At 41.1% G+C, this 20752-nt stretch overlaps 2 protein-coding genes across 5 annotated transcripts in view; both read left to right on the top strand.

Moving 5' to 3' along the window:
• map3k5 (mitogen-activated protein kinase kinase kinase 5) overlaps nucleotides 1–10753 on the top strand; it is a 56289-nt gene extending 45536 nt beyond the window's left edge. The window contains exons 19-30 of one of the 4 annotated variants that reach the window (XM_061704267.1): nucleotides 208–365; nucleotides 2010–2187; nucleotides 2425–2442; nucleotides 2604–2781; nucleotides 3747–3915; nucleotides 4012–4197; nucleotides 5457–5562; nucleotides 7335–7572; nucleotides 7669–7781; nucleotides 9326–9447; nucleotides 9549–9625; nucleotides 9738–10753. In XM_061704267.1, coding sequence (XP_061560251.1) covers nucleotides 208–365; nucleotides 2010–2187; nucleotides 2425–2442; nucleotides 2604–2781; nucleotides 3747–3915; nucleotides 4012–4197; nucleotides 5457–5562; nucleotides 7335–7572; nucleotides 7669–7781; nucleotides 9326–9447; nucleotides 9549–9625; nucleotides 9738–9798 — 1604 coding nt within the window. In that variant the 3' untranslated portion in view covers nucleotides 9799–10753. Of the gene's footprint in view, nucleotides 1–207; nucleotides 366–2009; nucleotides 2188–2424; nucleotides 2443–2603; nucleotides 2782–3746; nucleotides 3916–4011; nucleotides 4198–5456; nucleotides 5563–7334; nucleotides 7573–7668; nucleotides 7814–9322; nucleotides 9448–9548; nucleotides 9626–9737 lie in introns of those variants that run through there. The other 3 variants (XM_061704266.1, XM_061704268.1, XM_061704269.1) reach the window with 3 other exon arrangements.
• An 851-nt stretch (nucleotides 10754–11604) lies between these two features.
• On the top strand, nucleotides 11605–20440 carry lrp11 (low density lipoprotein receptor-related protein 11). The gene is made up of 9 exons (XM_061704345.1): nucleotides 11605–12304; nucleotides 12782–12939; nucleotides 14552–14693; nucleotides 14785–14910; nucleotides 14994–15191; nucleotides 17880–18047; nucleotides 18134–18190; nucleotides 18402–18491; nucleotides 18581–20440. The coding sequence occupies exons 1-9, from the start codon at nucleotides 11731–11733 to the stop codon at nucleotides 18733–18735; spliced, it is 1668 nt and encodes a 555-aa protein (XP_061560329.1). The 5' UTR covers nucleotides 11605–11730; the 3' UTR covers nucleotides 18736–20440.
• Nucleotides 20441–20752: the final 312 nt, after the last annotated feature.

Below are 20752 nucleotides of genomic sequence, written 5' to 3'. Positions count from 1 at the left end.
GGACCCTTGGAGCAGAAAGCATTTTTTTTTTGGGGGGGGGGGGGGGGGGGGGGGTCTTAAATAAATAAACAAGATTTAAATAAGATGACAGATGAAATATTATGTACTGTAGCTGTTATTGCTCACTAAGAGACCCTTCCTGAACGTTTCAACCTTGACTATGAAATTTTAATAGACATTTTATGCTTATATTATTATACTTTTTAGGTACACTACAGTACATGGCTCCTGAGATTATAGACAAGGGTCCTCGTGGCTACGGCAAGCCAGCAGACATCTGGTCTCTGGGCTGCACCATTATAGAAATGGCTACTGGGAAACCTCCCTTCTATGAACTAGGGGAACCACAGGCTGCTATGTTTAAGGTAAGAGACACCAGTAGTGATTTTCTGTTAAATGTGGACCAGCTTGTATGTGTTAAAACAAAAGATGTAGTTGAACGGAATGCTTTCTTAACCTAAATTATTCTATAAGCTACCACGAATGTTCAGCATGATTTGCAAAATGTGAATTTGCAGTCGTAAACTGATTCTTTTTCCAACTTGTTCTGACTCAAGTGGTTTGTGTAATGCCAGGATCTATTCAATGAAAGTTAGCAAGAAACTATTTCCAACCAAAATATGGTCTAAACAAACCAAAATAATTATCATTAGTCTACATTTACTCTGAGGAACACGAACTTCATCATGTTCAGGGTGTGCCCTACACTCCTGCATCACTCCCTACCGAAATTACACAGCAGAATATCATCCATCATTTTACAATGAATTTAAACAATTAGCCTCTCTTAAATTTAACTTTAATGCCTATTACAGCATGCAATTAAAGTTTCGACGCTAAGCTGCTTCATTTCTCACAACATGCTGTATGTCGTCAAATGTTGAATATGATTTACATGACAGAAGATGTTCGCTTAGGTTTGCACATTACATTTAAGGAGACATATTGTACTTTTTCTTTCATCATTTAAAACACTTCCCAGGTGGCTAAATAACATGACAACATCATCAAAGTACCTCAAGAAGTATCCCAAAGGCACATAAATTGGACTAAATTTCCTTGATTGACTATAGTAAATATGATTTTAGTATTAATTTTAGAGATAAGACAAATTTGTCACATTCTTTGCCTTTGATTAATCTACTAATAAGTTAATATCCTGTTATAGTGGTCACTTAATTTCATTGTTGTAATTTAGCTCATGCTCCTACAGAAATAGTTTTCCAGGTCATGAGATATCACTTTTTTTTTTTTTTTTTTTTTTGCCTTTGTGGAAAGAAATAACGTGAATGAGCTCATGGCTCTGCGTGTGTCTCTCTGTAACGTGATCATACCAAGTACATGTACAAACCCTAAACATTGCCTCCGTATGAACTATTGTTTAAACACAAACAAACATGACGTGTCAGTGTTTTCCACTCCCTGATTGTGTGCGTCTTTCTTTGAACTCACTGACGTTAACATGCCGCTTGGCACTTGTATGAATTGTTATGCCAGTGTCGACAGTGAGAACAGCACGGTACAGTTCTTTAAGAGTCGTCTGGTCTGGAAAGCATTATAACACACCCAGCGGAGACTGAATCATGGAATATTCCATACTATGTTCGGTTGTTAAAGCCCTGTGAAATCAGCTCATTTTGCTCTGCCAAATGACTCGTGAATTAAACGAGAAGACAATTTCATTGTCTTCCAAGGGGGGAAATTCCTCGTACAATGTGAATAAGCTCACATTTTACCGAATGGTACAAACAGTCACAAAACCATCAATCATAGTTGAGGTATTTAATTTGCGTCTTCTCTCATCCTTTTGAAATGTCTCACTGCTAATCGCAGGTCAACATTCCTTAACAGCAACGACAAGAAATTTTAGCACACGTGTTGTCAAGAGCGTCTTGTGCTTGAACTGTGACTGTTATTTATTAGCCACGTTGCACTCGGCGTTCAAGATGTTGGGCAAATACCTTCCCACGACGGGACTGACCCTCTGGGCGTCGTTTGCTTGTCTGTAGGTGGGCATGTTTAAGATCCACCCAGAGATCCCAGAGTCCATGTCACCAGAGGCCAAGGCCTTTATCGTGCGTTGCTTCGAGCCCGACCCGGACCGCCGGGCCACCGCCTTCGATCTGCTCACGGATGATTTCCTCACTGTCACCAGCCGCAAGAAGAGGGGGAAAAGTAGCTTCACAGGTGATTACACATCAGCATGTTTTTCTCGCTCTTTTATTAATTGGACCCAACGGTCATCCCCACAAACAGGGGTCCTTGTTTATCAATCACATGATCCTTGAGATTAGTAGAAGAAAAGTTAAAGAGGTTGTGCCTTTGTGCACACATGGCAATGTTTTCATTCCAGCCTTTCACTGGAATCGTGTACCACTTTGCTCTGGTCAGCACTGACACATATGTTGTGCATTTCTTCCGCAGCTCTGTCACCAGGCACAGGTGAGTTCTTCCCCTCTCCCCAATGCGGTTGGACATGGTTCACCTCCTCACTTTTTGGAATTATAGTACACCCAGTTAACACAGATGAATACTGTTTGCACGTGATGCTGCACGTGGCTTCTGATGCTTTGATTTCCTCTCATGTTTCTTTTGTCCTTCAGAGTACCTGCGCAGCATTTCCCTGCCAGTGCCCGTGGTGGTAGAGGACACCAGCAGCAGCAGCGAGTATGGCTCCGTCTCCCCTGACAACGACCTCCACACCAACCCCTTCATCTTCAAGCCCAGCGTCAAGTGCTACAGCGAGCGCGACGTCAAGGGGCCCAGGTCACTCTTCCTCAGGTACAATGAGTCACGCCGCATTGTTGTTGCTGGCTTTTATTTCAATTAGGTGCTGAAATAAAGAATGTTGAGTCCATTATAGCATAGAAATATGTTAACATATTGAAGTTTAACATATTAAACATCCCGCACATCATCACGGTACTGCTTTGAACTGATGACAATGTGCCAAATTCATGTGTAGTTTTATAGATTTATATTTATATTTATTATTTATCTAGTTTAGACCAAGCATAATTATTTATCTAATATCTCAGTTCAGTCTCATCAGATGAATTCATTTTTGGTGTTTTGTTTCCCTTGGATGCAAAACAAATTCAAAATCTGGATGAAACTCGACTTCCTGTCAGCTGATTATAAGAATTCACATACATTTTGTTTACATCAAAACATGACATTATTACAGACCGATTGCTTTGTTGAACATCTTTATGGTACATATACAGGTGCATCTATATAAATTAGAATATCATGGAAAACTGTAGTTTCATGCAAAAAGTGAAACATTGTACTACACTCGTGCTTTTGTTTTGGTGATTGCATCTTACAGCTAATGAAATCCCCAAATTCACCATCTCAAGAAAGAAATATATTACATAAGAAACAATCACAATTATTTTTAATCAAGCAATTAATTAGGGATTGACCTTATATGTTCACTGATGTGTGTCATGAATCTGTATAATATGGGTTTCACTTGTTGAACTGAATTAATAAATGACTTTTAAAAACATTTTCTATGATATTCTAATTGATTGAGATGCAGATATACAATGCATTGCTAATTTCATTAAAGTAGTCAAAATACAATCAGACCTTCTTTTAACTTTAAAAAAAAAAGACATTTACAAAGACATGTCACATCAATAAAACATTATTGATGTGACATGATAAAAGAATTTCCCATGCATTTTCATCATAGTATGATAGTATGCGTCTTAATATCAATTTGTTCGGTTTTCCAGCATCCCAGTCGAGAACTTTGAGGACCACAGTGCCCCTCCATCTCCTGAAGAGAAGGATTCGGGCTTCTTTATGCTGAAGAAAGACAGCGAGAGGCGAGCCACCTTGCACCACATCCTGACCGAGGACCTGGACAAGGTGGTGGCCAACCTGACGGAGGCCCTCACACAGGTAGGTTGAGAAAGTGGGCGCGCACTTGTAGTAATACAGGCCAAATGATCCTTAAGAACAAAATCCTCCGCTCCCTATGTGTCGTTGAATCTGCAGGGATCGGAGGAAATGAAGATGAAACCTCAGCATATCTCCACACTGGTGGTCAGCCTGGCCGACTTTGTCCGCGCGGCTGACAGGAAAATCATCGCCCGCACGCTGTCTCAACTTAAACTGGAGCTGGACTTCGACAGCACGGCCATTAGCCAGCTGCAGGTCGTTCTCTTCGGCTTCCAGGATGCTGTAAGTAATAGTGAGAGAGAGTCTCCTATTCTTATGGAGAGTACGCATCTCATTTTCAGAGCCTCTTCCTGAAACCAGCAGCTCTGAACCCTTGATTTTAATTGTTGTCATTTGAAACGAGCTGGCTGCCATGTTGCAGCCTTGCAGTCAGCCCAATATAATGATTTTAAAACCTTGGAGAGGCAATAAAAAGACTAATATGTCTAATAATGGCACATCTTGTCAAAAGAAAGGTCAGTCTGCTTTGCCTCCTTTCAATGTAGTAATGCCAATTAAATGGCGTTCATATACTGTATTTAAGGGGTCTCCAAATTATGGGCTGCGAGGCCGAGGGGCAGTTGAAAATGTGGTTGTCAAAAAAGTGCGGGCTTGTGACACGCGCGCAAAGATGCCCAAAAATGTTTCAAACAAAAGTAGTAACCTAATTTCAATTTTTAACGCCTCGAATAAAGATATTTCAATTTCAGAATTTTTTCTTTGGCCACTTTCTGCTCCATGTCAAAGTCCGACTTCTAAAACATATCACAGTTATGATGCTAAAGAAGTAAACACTCCTTAAAATATTGTCGGCTTACTACGGGGGGGGGATCTTTTCTATTGGGATGCAGGGCCGCGGACCACCCGAAAATCCTAAACTACTAAATTCGCCTTTTCACCTTTTACAGAAAAATGTGATGTAGTAGTTTTTCCAAAATAAATACAATGCAGTGTCATATATAAAATATATCAACAATATACAATGGCTCTGCATATCTTTTCCTACAATGATGAACTGGTTGCAATGTGTTTAATAAATTAAAGGTAAATAATATTAAAGTGGCCCTTGCACCCTTCATCTTTTTCCTGTCTTTTTCTTTTCTCCGAAACAAAAGTTCGGGCACATCTGCTGTTAATGAAGGTTCACTATAGCACTATCCTGCAATAATGTGGTGCTCTGACGCCTCCTGTTGGTTTAAAGAAAAACGACAGAGGAAAAGAAGACTGGAAGGAATGCTTAATAAGCACAATAATGTACTGCATAAAAAAAAAAAATGAAATATGGTGAGGAGTACACACATAGCAGTTACTTAGTGGTTAACTTATGTCTGCCTCACAGTCCGAGGTTCGGAAGTCAGCTGGGATAGAGGATAAGGATGTGGGGTAAAAAAAATAAAAATAAAGAATGAATGGATGGATGAATGGAAATGGATGTTTCAGGGGTAGGTTTGGTCTTTATAATAATTATAAAACTTCAAGTAGTGAACATTTGATGTTTTCAGGTGAACAAAGTGTTGCGAAACCACAACATCAAGCCTCACTGGATGTTTGCCCTGGACAACATCATCCGAAAAGCAGTGCAGACCGCCATCACAATCTTGGTGCCAGGTAACAACACTTCCGTCTCCGAACCAAATATTTGTCGACTGAGGCCTCAACTGTCTTGTTTTATGCAGAAACTGGAGTTAGTTTTACATAGAAATTCAAGTGATTTCAGTTAATGTGGTTTCCAGTTCAATATGGCTTTTTGGGGAGACGTAACCTTTGCAGTTTGAAGAAATATGAATAACCAATAGCTGCTTTTCTATGGTGCCAAAACACTTCCATTAAGTTTTGACATTCAAAATGAATTTTAGCCTTGTAGAAAAAGATATATTGACGCAGAAACAAGTAGTCATACTGAAATGTATTCGATTGAAAATTATTTGGAGATGTATTTCCCTTTCATGTCCATCCATCTTCAGTGCTTTTATTTTTTTCAGTGATGTTGTTTTTCTATTTCGACTTCCTGTTTTTTTCCGCTTTATAAATACAGTACAGTGGACCCCTGCTATTTGCTGCTAGATTGATTGATTGATTGATTGATTGATTGATTAGAAATAATATAATTACTGCCAAGGAATATGTAAGCATCCAGTAGATTACATTGTGTGAATGTGTCCATATCAATTCAAGTAGTCCAGGTGGGGTCGAGTGGGTTGAGAAGGGAAGCGGGGCAGTTTGGAGACACATCACAATCCAAGCTGTGGTACAACCGGTTGAACTGGTTTATCCTTTCAGTGCCCCCCTGCCCAAATTGTTCCTCAATTTGTAGGGAAGAGCAGTGTTCCTGCACAAGTTCACGTAGTCTGTAAAGCAGCGTTTGACCCCCTCAATGTCCTCACAGTGTGGCTCAAGCAGCACACTCCGGTCCGTCGAAATGGCGCAATCCCTCAGAGCCGCCTCTGCCTCAGTAGTCGATTTCCTGAAAGAGCAGGCGGTTGTGGAGTGACTCTGTAATCCTTGGTTTATACTGAGGCCGGAGAAAAAAAACAGGTTGTGATCCACGTTCATTAGCATACAGGAGATCAATTGTCTGGTTAAGCCTAGGGTGGCAAGTTTACAAACGGATTAAGCAGGGCTTCTCAAATGGCCTCAGTTGAGACCCACGTTTTCCCATTACCATTAAATCACGAGCCACTCCAATGGAACTAAAACCCAGGAATTCCTTCTCCGACAATATCCTTAAAAAAAACTCACGTCATGTTTTTAACAATAGTGAAAATCCGCGATTAATTAAACACTCCCCTAAAAAGGTTTGTAATTGCCTATAAATGCCACAAGATGGCAGCAAATCACTGTTTTTGTCCAAATGAAACTCCTCAACTGACTTCAAAATACTGTTATTTCCTTGGCACCAAGCTAGCAGCAAAGAACTACTGTTCTCTAAAATGAAGCTCCTCAATTCACTTCAACATCGTTCTTTGTCACTAAGTTGCCATGAGATGGCGGCAAAGTAATATTTTTATTACTTTTGCCAGAACACCAAAACAGTGACAAGCTTAGCATAATTTTTCAGCAAATAATGGAGTTTAGGTTCCCCCAAAAAATCAACAAATAAGTGAATTTGCGAATGCTGAACCACTAATGTGTGGGGGGGGTCACTGTACTGTATTCATATAAGAGCGTCATGTACTTTAGAGCACGGATGAATTTGATAAATGCATGTATTGAAATGAAATAAAGTAAAATTGAATATGAAAATCGAACTAAATAAATCTGGCTGCAAAGTTTGCTTATATCTCTGAATTGAGTGCAAAATGGACGGGGGTGGGGGGAATTACAAATGACAATATAGGCAGCAGTAAAGTGACGAGGTGTGTGTACGCGTGTGTGTTCAGAGCTGAGGCCTCACTTCAGCCTGGCCTCCGAAAGCGACGCGCCAGACCAGGAGGACGACGACGACGAGACTCCGAGAAGCCCGGCGCACCAAAGACGGGCGCCGCCCGTCTCCGGTCACGATGACACGGTGGTTACTTCGGGAGTCAGTACACTCAGTTCCACTGTGTCCCACGAGTCCCATAGCGCACAGCATTCTGTGAGCATGGAGCTGGGCAGGATGAAGCTGGAGACCAACAGGTTGCAAGCTGCTGTGATTGCAAACATCAACCTCTACTTAACCCACAATTATCAGTTAATACATGCTGATGTTTCCTCTTACCTGTGTGACATCAGGCTGCTGGAACAGCTACTGGAAAAGGAGAGACAATATCAGACCATCCTTCAACAAGTTCTGGAGGAGAGAGATCAGGAGATCAGATTACTACGACTGCGATCTCAGACGATACGTACGCAAGTGAAGTGCCCGTGTCCAAAAATAGTATCCAGTATATGGGTCCTTTTCATATAGAATGATCGAGAACGGTGAAGACATACGCCACTGAATTTCCTTTTGAAAATCGATTCATTTTACTGATATGAGTATTTGAATTACTGGCAGTTGTTATCATTCAAACGGTCATAAATGAATCAAAAAAGAACAAAATCATTCTAAAGTAATATTTTTCAAACCCTAACGCCAAAATGTCTTGACCGTTATGTGTCCCAAATAAGGTTCTATGATTTGCAACATGTTTTCTGGATGCTAATTTCCTTTTTTTTCTTTTTTGTTTTTTTAATATATACTAAACAGGCGGCACGGTGGACGACCGGTTAGAGAGTCAGCCTCACAGTTCTGAGGTCTGGGGTTCAATCCCCGGCCCCGCCTGTGTGGAGTTTGCATGTTCTCCCCGTGCCTGCGTGGGTTTTTTCCGGGCACTCCGCTTTCCTCCCACATCCCAAAAAACATTCGTGGTAGGTTAATTGAAAACTCTAAAATTGCCCGTAGGTGTGAATGTGAGTGCGAATGGTTGTTTGTTTGTATGTGCCCTGCGATTGGCTGGCAACCAGTTCCGGGTGTGCCCCACCTCCTGCCCGATGATAGCTGGGATAGGCTCCAGCACGCCCATGACCCTAGTGAAGAGAAGCGGCTCAGGAAATGGACGGATGGATGGTCGTGTTTGTTTCTCAAGCTTTCTTTGCCGTTAACGCCGCTGCAGAGAGCCTCGTTATGTTTTTGCAATACACCAGAGGGTTCTGTGAGCTCAAGTGCCAGGATGCAGCAGTCATTTTGCATTCGCACAATAGCACACAGCAAAATACATTTTTGAGATTTGTATGACTTTGTGAGTGTTCGAACAATTGCTTGTCTTTGCCATTATTACAATTATCTAAAGAGTGTAATGGGTTTGATGAGTGGTCAGGATCATTTCTGCACTTTTATCTGCAGAGTTTGAAGGGCAATATATAAATTGTGCAACCCTGAAGTTGTGTATGTCTTTACTGTTATGCATTTTTTGTCTTTACCATTATGCAAGGAGTGTATTTCAGTGGGCCACCACCATTTGCTCCGTCAGTAAGGATTGCCTTTCCTGTGACTGCTGAAATTTTAAATCAATAACTTTTTGAAAATAGGACTAAGCGCGTGGCTCTTTCAGCATGGGAGACATTTACACACATAAAACCTCAGCGGCGTTAAAAAAAATCATAAAAAATGCTTCATTAGAATTTTTGTTTTTGCTGTTATTGATCAAAATGATATGAAAATGACCCATATCCATCCATCCATTTTCTATAGGGCTTTTCCTCATTAGGATCTTGGCGAGCTGAAGCCTATCCCAGCTGACTTTGGGCGAGAATCCAGGGTGTGGCCCTCCACTCACCCAAAGTCAGGCTTCAGCTCACCTATGACCCTAAAAAAGAAAAAAAAGAAAATAATTCATTGTACAATCTTATTGTGTTCAACAAAAGATGGCAAAACTTTGTTAGTGTCCTAATCTCCAATCTCCAGCAGACATCTCCACCTCCACTTGTGGTCCAGGCGCACATATGGTGCAACCTGCCAAAAAACGAGAAGAGACAGAGCTGAGCAGCTGGTTGAGCCTTTATGGCGTAGACCAAGACTCCATAGACGTGGTGTGAATCTGCTTTTACCTTCATGGACCAATCTTTGCTTTAAAAGATCACTTTGGGCCTCACGCTCTCGTGATCCTAACTCTGATATTTCTTTGCTTTAGATACTCAGTGAGGAATATACGTTGAATGACATCCTCCATGATGTCACAAGAGACGATCTGAAGAGTCTCAGACTGAGGTAGCGGACCAGTTTCTTTCGTTTGAATTTGACGTGATAAGGCCCTAGAGAAATTTTAAGCTTTGTTTCCAGCGGAAAGTTTGTCAGTTCTATGTCTTTGTGTCCTGTGCAGAGGCGGAATCTTGTGTAAACTTTGGAAGGCCATCACGGACCACAGGCACAAGCCCACCTGAGGCCTTAAGTGGCGGCAACCACTCTGAGAAGCCAGGACACCTCAGTATTCGCCTCAATACCTCAGTATTTATTTTTAGAACAAGAGCCTGTGTTTGCAGCTTTCCACCCACGCTACAGCTTGTTTCGTTGGTCGGGTGCAGTGATCGTTTTGAAAATGTCATTTTGTCAAGTGCCACTATAGCGTCGACCCGCCTTACGGACATGAGAAGCATGTCGCAACATCGACTCGTAGTTTGATTTGTAAACACGCGTCAATTGTTCTAGTCTTTACGTGCTGAAACGTTTACATATCTAGAGACTGACTGTTTGGAATGTTAGCCTGACATACAAAAATGCGACATGAAAAAAAATTCTGTTTTGTATATCTTTATCTTTATGAATGTTTCATTGTGGACGCCACATCCCATCTGTTTTTTAAAAAAATATATTATTTAATTGTTTTGAAAATCTGAAGGATGTCAATGCATGCTCTTTTTGTTTTGTTTTTTACACTATTGAGAGTAATTTAAATGATTCATTCACATTTCACAAACATGTAAATATTATGAAATACCTTATGTGAACAGGCATATATGTACTTAATATAACTTGTAGTTAGTTTTTCCATGTGGACTGGACCATCTATGGTTGTGTAATATTAATATTGTGGGATTTTCTAATGTCCCAAATCATAGGAGATACTAATTACTACTAAATATTGTATTTGATCTGCTCACTTTTTCATTATTTTTACATTGATTTTTTTTTTTCACATTGCTTCAGATAATATCTTTCAATCTGCTGTTTGTTGAAAGGAAAATGTAAAAGTGAAACAAATTTTATACCTATAAGACTCTTAACGTTTATTTTAAAACAGTGTCAGAAACAGGAGTTGTGTGTCTGTGTTGTTTCATAATATTTAAAATAGTGCAAGATGTATGTTATATTGTTAAAATAAAGGTTTTCATTATGGAATTAGTTTCCATTTGGATTTTTCTTGCTCTAATAGGCCTATGGTTATTCCTTCGAGCGTGTCTGAAGAATATAATCAAAGCAAAATGAACGTAAAAGTGACAACATTCTTCCAAAAATGTTTCATATGTTTTGATCATCTGCGATCGTCTGGGTTTGCCCTGCGGCTCACCCACATCCAGCCGACCTGCACTCATAAATGAAGACAAACAGTATAAGACGATTGATGGATGTTTTGATAATAGAGTTACCTGAAACAATTGGCGTTAATCCAATGACCATGCAACTGCTCAGACTAATAAAAACGTCAATGGCATCAAGTTCATCAATGAAAGTTTGGGGTCAAATGTCATATCAATTACAGTACACAGTATATAATCTCAGAAACCAACAGTGGCTTCCTGGCTGCCTCCGAAAGTAATTTTGTTTCTTAAAGAGCTTGTATTGCTACATATAAAGTAATTCATATGCAGTGTCATATTAAATGACTGTCATCATCTTATGTTGTGTACAGTTGTGTTGACGTGATACAAAAGTTGTGATTTCGACACTATAGCCCCATAAAGTACCTCGATATTGATACTGAAACGATCCCACGAAAGAAAACTCAAATGTCAGTAAAATCAGCGGAATCATTGATGACAAAAAATATTATTATTTTTTTAATTCTAAATAATAGTGAGCAATGATCGATTAGTTGTCGGTTGTTTGATTAAATCGATGAATTGTTGCACCTCATATATATATATATCGTCACCATGACAACAGCAGATTCCTAATAGCAGATTCCTAGCATCGTCACGGGACAACCCCCTCCCCCTTGTGTCATCCAGGATGGATTTAGAAACGACTGGATGGAGTAGGCGGACGCGTTTTGTCCTCATCGTCTGAGGTGGCCATCCTAATGTGACCCACAACAGCAGCAGGGTGGGCGGCGGGGTGGGGGCACAAGGAGTGGTCTTAATTTGCGAGTCAACAACATGGCTGTGATGCAGCATCACCGCTCGCCGAAGCTGCCGCCGCTGCTGCTGCTGCTGGTCCTGTGCGTCTTGCAGCCGAGCCGCACTCGCATGTCGGCCATATCGGATTTAAAATCCAAAATATCAGGCGTGGAGGAGCTGCTGCAGGAGTTCCGCGAGCAGCTCCAGCAGGACCAGACGTACCGGCCGCGCGAGGTGGCCGACTCCTGCGTGAGCGACTTCAGCTCGGCCCGCGATAGCATCATCCGGGCCAAGGTCTCCATCGAGCAGGGGGCCACCTTCCTCATGGCCCCCGATCGAGTGGCCACCTGGCGGGATTGCGTGCACGCCTGCTGCGCGCAGCCTCACTGCACGGTGGCGGTGGTCCAGGGGGAGCCCGGGCAGGCCGGGGGCAGCCTCAGCTGCTACCTGTTCAACTGCACCTACCGGAGCCAAAATGTCTGCTCTTTCGCACCACAGCCGGGCTTCGCCTCGCACAGCCGCCCGGTGAACGCCACGCCGGGACACGTTGTGCCCGATTCCTCCGGAGGCTCCGACAACGAGCGCAGGCCCGGGGAGGCGCAGGGCACGCAAGGTGGGGGACGATGCTGCCCTTCTCGCAAGTGTTTGATCAAATAACGAAAGTGCAGATGAAAAAAAAAAAAAAGACTTCAATCAAGGCGACTAGAGTCTTCTTCTTTGTTACAGACGTTTCACCTGATTTATTTATTTTTAATGTTAAAGTTCTATTAACAGTGAAAATGTCTTAAACAATAAGGCAAAAAAAAACAAAAAAAAAAAACTGTTTTTGTCATGCACTTTAAATGATCTATCATACATTTTCTGTACCCGTCATCCTCATTAGGGCGGCGGGCGACCGGGTACACCCTGGACCGGTCGCCATTCAATAACAGGGCACATCTAACTATAAAATCATGCAGGTTTCATTTGTATCCTGAAGGGAAGAAATCAATAGAAATATACATTGCAATACAGTACTCTGTATAAATTCAAATGTATAAATTTGCATATTTGTTGTGTGATGCAACCTGCGATTTGTTTTGTGTCGCAGAGGTTGACGAGCCCCCTCGCTGTGATGCGGGACAGGATGTGGTGATCCAACTGCCCACCGATTGGGCGGTTTTGGACGGCCGCGACAGTGTGGACGACCACGGAATTAGTCGCTACGACTGGACTCTCATCAAGGGGGACACAGCCATCACTATGAAGGTCAGTGACTCAGCATATGTACTGTATTTATGACCGCTTATTTTATCCATACCCTGGGTAAATGAACTGAATTCAAACACAGAGATAAACAAAGCTTTAAATATAAGAATAAACACACACACACACTGTTTGCGTTTGCAGCATGAGGAGACTCGCAGTGTCAGGTTACATTTGTGTTTGCCTCTGTTAAGTCAGCAGATAGGCTTGTGGCCAGCGCTCCATAATGCATGGCAAAAGAGATAAAGAGTTTATCACATACAGTACAAGGCTGCCTCCAGACGCAAACTCAAGGTCAACATGTTCTGCTTTTCGTGAATGTTGAAACACAAGGTAATCATGTTCTGCTTTTAATACAAAGCACAGAGAACGAAATGTGGATTTATTTATTTACCTATTTTTTTTTTTTGTATGCGCAGTTAAAGTTGGACATAATTATTATATACTTAGTGAGCCTTAATGAGGGTTGAGCTAGAGAAATTAAATAATGATAAGAAACCTTTGGTAACTTTATCAAGCTTTAATTGGATAATGTTAAGATGCCTTTTTCACATATCACACACACACACATATATATATATATATATATATATATATATATATATCACAAATGTCATTGTGTAGATTGTAATGATTTTCCACTGTTGTACAGTATGTACTGGGTAAATAAATACACATTTTCTTTCCTGAATTTGGCCCCTTCAGTTCATTTCAAAGCATTAAAACAATGACTTTATCCAAATTGACTTCCATTTTACAAAATGTTGACTGTTATAGGATAAACCCTCCATCCATTTTCGACTGTGTACCGCTTGTCATCATTATGGTGAGCCTGACCCTATCCCAGCTGACTTTGGGCAAGACTGGTCACCAGTCAGTAGCAGGGCACATATAGGTAAACAGCAAAACACAAGCACATTCACATTTAGAGACAATTTACATTTTCTTCAATTAACCTAACGTGCATGATTTGGAACGTCCAAGGAATAAAATGAAGAAAAACACCAGAAGAACATGCAAACTTTGGTTTGAAACCTAGAACCTCTCAGCTGTGAGGCAGACGTGATAACCACCACCTCAGTGTGCTGCCCATATTGATATTAATAGTAATGTACAGTACTGTATAATAATAGATACACTTCCAAGACTAGGAATACATGCACAATTATAAAGAGATTGCAAAGTATTCTTTACAAACATACAATGTGCAGGTCTTAATTTAACAAAATGGAGTTTGGTATTTTGTGATTGTGCTGGAGTTTTCAGTGGTGTATATCTGCACTGCATCAAACTGAGATAGGCTGGTCATAGTACGGTATTTTGTCCTAGATATATCGTTGATGTAATTAAGTTGACCAAAACATGATGTGGTGCAGTTCTACGCAATACAGTATGGGCACGGGCTCATACATAATGTTTAGTGTGTCTATTTTCTGATCCATGAAGATTGCAATTGCATGTGCAGATAGCATGTTATTATTAGCCCAATGGACCGTAGTGTCTATGTACATTAAATGAACACAGTCCAGTACAATAATGCGAAGAATATAGTTGCTGTTGCTGATGATTGTCTTATTATTGTTGACTTGCATGCGTCCGTGTGCGTGTCTTGCAGGCAACTCATCCGGGGCTGCTTAAGATCAGCGGTCTGCAGGAAGGTGTCTACACTTTCCAGATGACTGTTACTGACACATCCGGTCAGAAGACGTCCGACAATGTGTGTGTTACGGTGTTGGCGCCCAAACACCAAGCAGAAGGCAATGACTTCACTACATTACACTTACACCAAATGAGTTACATGTTCAGGGTTCACGGATAAAGGTTTGTGTTTGTCTGTTTTGTTGACAGTGTGTACTGGCCACTGCTCAAACTACCAGTTCAAATGTGATGACGGCTGTTGCATTGACATCACCTTTGCCTGTGATGGGAAGCAGCATTGTCCTGATCGATCAGATGAAGACTTCTGTCCGAACTGTAAGAAAGCACTTATATTCCAAAATGGAAACGTTCCTTTTTGGCTTGAGTAGTTGCCACTCACCTTGAGAATCCCTCCGTAGTTGACACCAGCAGGAAGTCTGTGACCCACGCTGAGGGTCTGCCCATCCCTCAGCTTCCAGTGCCGCACACTGAAGAGTCTGCGGACAGTTTCGTGGTCCGGGCTGGGCCTAGGAAGACCAGCGACAATGGCAGACTTTCTCAGGAGAGGAGCAAAGTCACACCTCCACCCAGTCGCCAGCAGGATTCAAACAGTCAAGGTACTGTAGGTAGTGTGTTTACTATAACTGTGGCGATGTATCAATGCACAGTCACACGGATCTGATATATATATAATATATATATATATATATATATATATATATATATATATATATATAAATATCTGCCTCATGAGATAAGAATGCTTACTTTTGATGTTACGTTACAGCAGGGGTCACCAACTTGATGCCTGTGGGTGCCAGGTTGCCCCCAAGGACAACACTATTACCCCTCGGGCCTGTTCTAAAAATGGCTCACCAGTGATAGGACATTGTGATTTCCTAGGAATGTTGTAGAAGTGAACATTTGAAAATGTAAACACTTGCAGAGATTTATAGAAGTGTTGCATATTTATATTTGTCTGGTTCTTACCTTGTTAAATCATCGTTGATGATTCTTGTGAGAAATCATGAACATGATCATATCATTCATTATTAATAATAACAGACAATTAAAGTTAATTTGAGCAAATTTGTTATTGCAGATATCTGTATTAAACTGGTAGCCCTATGTGTTAGTCAGTACCCAGGAAGTAGCTCTCAGTTTCAAAAAGGTTGGTACAAGGTACTTTTATTGTCAATTCTACAAGACGTGTCGCACATACAGAGGATTGAAATGATGGTACTCAAGGGCCCACTGTGCTACAAAAGACGGTATAAATAATAAACAGCAGTGTAAAGAAGCTAAATAAAACTATGGTATATTCAGTGTAAAAAGTATCAATTATCAAGTATCAATTAAATGTCCAAAGATTAGGAGACGTGCAACATAGTCAAAGTCAGAGTACCAAGACACATAAAGACATTTACAAATTAGAAGACAGTGTGGGGAGGTGTGCACGTGTGCGTGCATGCGCATATGCGTGGGGGTGACCAGTACATTAGCGATATTACTTCAAATACCAATACAGTAATACTAATACAACTAATACAGTTACCAAAAATAATGAAGACCAAAAAAACCACTGGACCTTCTTTGGTATTTTAACCTTTTCTCATTTTCTGCAAATAAATGAAAATATTTGGAATTTGGGAATTATGTTTCCAGTAGGGCGGCACGGTGAACGGCTGCTTCGCACATCCGCCTCACAGTTCTGAGGACCGGTGTTCAAATCCCGGCTCCGCCTGTGTGGCGATAGCATGTTCTCCCTGCGCCCGCGTGGGTTTTCTCCAGGTACTCCCGTTTCCTCCCACATCCCAAAAACATGCAGGGTAGGTTGATTGAAGACTCTAAAATGTCCGTAGGTGTGAATGTGAGTGAGAATGGTTGTTTGTTTATATGTGCCCTGTGATTGGCTGGCGACGAGTTCAGGGTTTACTCCGCCTCTCGCCCGGAGATAGGTGGGATAGGCTCTAGCACACCCGCGACCCTAGTGGGGATAAGCGGAATGGAAGATGAATGAATGAATGAATGTTGCTAGTGATTTATAAAATAAAATGTATGTAAAATCTGAAAAAATTATTAATTATATTAATTTTGCAGTAATCTCTTCATTTTTTTCAGGGTGTTACATAATATTTCGATAGGGTTAGCGACATCTAGCTGCTATGTATTGTTCCGCTTAGCAATGTTTTTTTTCCCCTTCTGTTTCAGATAAATGTTTGTTCCTTTTTTTTTTAAGATAAATGTACTGGCCTGGGTTATGTTATTATATTTACATAACAATCTGGTAAATTGTGGCTGACTAGAACACAAACAACATGATGTACAGTAACTAAATGTGCACCTGCCTTTCTAATATTTTGATTCCATTATTTGAAAATATGAGTAGATTTTTTTAAGACTCACAGTACAAACTGAAATAACGACAATAAACATACTGTTAAATAAATTTTTCTCTGGCAGTGTCAATCAAGTGAGCATTAAAATACGAAAATTTGATACAACTCTTGTATTAGAACTCATTAAATTGTCCAAAAATGTATACAAATCACAAATGATTCCAAATGGATGGTTGGAACAGTGTTGATTAATTTTCCTTACAAAGTCAATTTGTTATCAGATATAATCTATTTTTTCATCAATCATAAACCATATGGTCTTCCATTTCATTGTGGAGCTTGTGTCGCACTGAGGCTTTTAGTCTTTTTTTTCCCGCACACGGCGGCAGATGGAGCCCCTGTTGGCACCCATTGAGTCATGGCACTGAGCGCTTCAATGCTGGCAGAGCCACAAGCCATTCTACATTCCATGGGAAAACAACTCTGCTTGCAGACTCGCTGAGCCTTGGAACAAAGCGTCTCTGTCCTCTCTGCCATCCGATCCCAGCATTAGGCTGAGATAAACTAAAAAAAGATTCTTTCCCCAGTGGCCTAGCCTTTACGATGTTTTTTTTTTTTTTTACTGCGGCAAAGTGCATCTTCAGCAATCTCTTCACAATGCTTAGTGCCGTGTCCACATACTGGACAAGTTAAGATATACTGTAATGTACTGTACAGTCAAGCTAATTCGAGAACAACAACAAACGAGTCAATTTATGTCCATAGAGTAATTCAAATATGTCTATAATTCATGATCCTAGAGGTGTTGTAACAATGTCAAACGTCGTAATTAAGGCTCCTGGGAACTGCTTTAAAAAAAAAAGGCACAATACTGTACATCTCCTTTAACGGTTACGGTGTCATTTTTTTCAAGCCTTAGTAACAATGTCATTTAATTGTTTCTTTTCTGGCTCCATGTCTCCGTAGACCCGTGCTCCACCGCTCCAGTTGTTGGACCTTGCAAGGGCACCTTCGCACGCTGGTACTACGACCAGGTAGCAGGAGAATGCAAACACTTCCTTTACGGTGGTTGCCAGGGCAACCATAACAACTTCCTCCAGGAATCGGACTGCATCAGTGAATGTATACAGAAAAGTGAGAAGATGCTTTTCATTTTTGACCATGTTGTATTACTGATTACCTGAGTAATTACATTATTTTCTTTTGTCATTGTTGTGTAGGTCCAGGTTTTAAACCAGCTACTGTGGCTCCTCCTATCACCAAGCAGACTGAAATAGGTACTTGACAATTTATATAATATCGGCTTTCTGGATGCAGTACAGTGTCCACATGGCTATCACATCTGCCTCACAATTGAGAGGTCCCAGGTCATTTGCCTGGTGTACCCAACCTTTTGCCCCAATGACGAAAAGAGCTATAGAAAATTGATGGATGAATAAGTTTCTTATCTTTGTTCTGAAATCCATTTTTGATTGTACTTTTTTAAAGCTACTCCCAGAGTCTCGCAGAGCCAAGAAAGTGACATCGCAGTCTCCAAACAGTTTCCAGTAAAGGGAGGACATCCGGTCCCTGAGTCAGGTCAGAACCACCGCAATGAACCATCAGATGTGTTTTGTGTGTCGCGTTCATCTCTAACTAGCGTCAAACCCGCTTCTCTCCACCACCAGGTGCCATCCTTCCACTGGCACTGGGCCTGATCATCACCGCCCTGCTGCTGCTCATGATTGTCTGTCGCCTCAGGCTCGTTCGCCACAAGCTGAAGAAAGCGCGGCCCCTCACCACAGAGGAGTCCGACTACCTCATCAACGGCATGTACCTGTAGCCACAAACCAAATCTCTTGACAGTTCTGACCCGGGAAATAGAAAGGATGGGACCCCCGGAGCCTGGACCTTTTCAATTTGCACTGTATTTTTCCTGTAGCGTAACGTCTGTAATTAGTTTTCTTTGAGCTTGAAATCATTCTATCCTGCTCTGCTATCCCTCATGCTTCCACAGTGAAACGGATGCGATGCTGCCTTCATAGTCAACGACATCTTCTAATGCTTGGGTCATAAATGGACAAATGTATTGGGACACCTGGACACATACACCTTACTGGAACTTAAAAAATATAATATATATAAAGAAATATAGAGTTGGTCACTCCTTTAGAAGGCATGGCTCATTATCTCCACTCTACTTCATCCCAAAGGTGTTTAATTGATGTCAGGGCTTTGAAAATGTCCCGCACCAAACTCATCTTAGCATGCCTCATTGGACCTTGCTAATATTTTGGGGAAGTTATTAAGATGAGTGTTACAATACTTCAACAAATAGTGTAAAAATGTTATCAGAAAATCTATTACAAACACAATCAGAACTTATTAAAGTCCAGTTGGTCATGACTAGATGATATTTTTCTTGAGTAGAATCAAAAGGGTTTTTGTTTTTCTTTCATTTTTTTTTTACATCTTTACAATAATGTACTGTGCCATATTAGCGCTCTCATACATAAAACTGACCTGTGGATAGAAATGTAAATACACTTGAGTCGTGGATTAGTACACTTTTTCTTTTCCTGAAACATAAGCCATAGTAACAGTCATATAGTACTCCTCGTCCTAGTCTCTAATGCATCCTTGCAAAGCCTCATGTGTATGTGTAAGATGGAGCTCACGTTTTCATTCAGTTTGTATTTCATCTGAGATTAAAGTTTATTATATAAAAAGGATCTTGTCACGTGTGGGGAGTAGCTGGACCCAAGAGCAGGCGGAGGCAGATTATGGAGGTGGTCCTGGATGTGTTGGGAGGCGGCGGCGTGGACAGGTGGCAGGCAGAGGACAGAACAGGCGGCTGGCTAGGTGGCAGGAATGACGTGGGTCAGGAACACAGGGGAGCACTGGGAACGAGGAGACAAGAGTTAACAAGGGAAGCGAGGAACAGTATAGCTTACTTGACATTAGGTGGGCTGTGGTCCCGCTAGGAGAGGCTGCAATACTTAGGTGAGGATTTCTGGGAACAGGCAGGCTGGTGATGAGGCTGATTGGAGACAGGTGCTGAAAACAGAGAGGGGGAGGGGGAAAGAAAGGACACAAAGCGCCCTCCCGGCTCCAATAATGGAACTGCAGGGCAGTATATGACAGATCTGATGTTAATCAGTGCATCAATTTAAATTGAATCAATTTAATTATTTTTTAATATTAATTTTTGACAAAAAATGACAAAATATAAAACGAAAAGATGTATATAAAACCTACCCATAACATTCAAAAACATCATGCAAGGTTTTACGCAAAGATCCATTCGAGGCTTGCAATATTGTCCAACCTATCATCTCCAGAAGAGGTAGTTACTCAGCCTCAAGTTCACCTGATAAATGTGAAATGTCATTCGTTTGTTCAACATCCATAAACCGTCCCCAAACTCCATCTCCCGATTGTCTCTCAGAGTATTTAATTACATACAATAAAATGGAATCCCTTTTTATTTTTTTTGTCAGTCACTGGCTTAAATGTTTTAAGTGAATAAACTGAAAATTCAAAATGTATTTTTTCACAGTATGGTGTTAAAGTGTTTAGAATGTCTTACTCACTGTACATAGAATCTGGGTTCAAATCCCAACAGCTCAGGCGCTCCTTTGCAGAGTTCTCCCCATGCTTGCGTGGGTTTTCTCTGGGTACTCCGATTTCCTCCCACATTCCAAAAACATACGTCACGTTCATTGAAAGCCAATTGCCCATGGGTGTGAATGTGAATGGTTGTCTATACAGTATTTCCTGCAAGTGCATGGTGACCAATCAGACCAATCAGGTGCTGCAAGCGCATGGTGACCAATCAGACCAATCAGGTGGACACTGCA

This window comes from Phycodurus eques, chromosome 18, assembly GCF_024500275.1.
Source record: "Phycodurus eques isolate BA_2022a chromosome 18, UOR_Pequ_1.1, whole genome shotgun sequence".
NCBI classification, from domain to species: domain Eukaryota; kingdom Metazoa; phylum Chordata; class Actinopteri; order Syngnathiformes; family Syngnathidae; genus Phycodurus; species Phycodurus eques.
This window is presented reverse-complemented; position numbering and strand designations above follow the sequence as displayed.

What these genes read in the sequence shown, in the direction of transcription:
- lrp11 (XM_061704345.1), top strand. Translation starts at nt 11,731, where the DNA reads ATGGCTGTGATGCAGCATCACCGCTCGCCGAAGCTGCCGCCGCTGCTG. An exon ending in GCCCAAACACCAAGCAGAAG is followed by an intron (nt 14,694 to 14,784) that starts GCAATGACTTCA and finishes TTTTGTTGACAG; the next exon opens with TGTGTACTGGCCACTGCTCA. An exon ending in GCAGGATTCAAACAGTCAAG is followed by an intron (nt 15,192 to 17,879) that starts GTACTGTAGGTA and finishes ATGTCTCCGTAG; the next exon opens with ACCCGTGCTCCACCGCTCCA.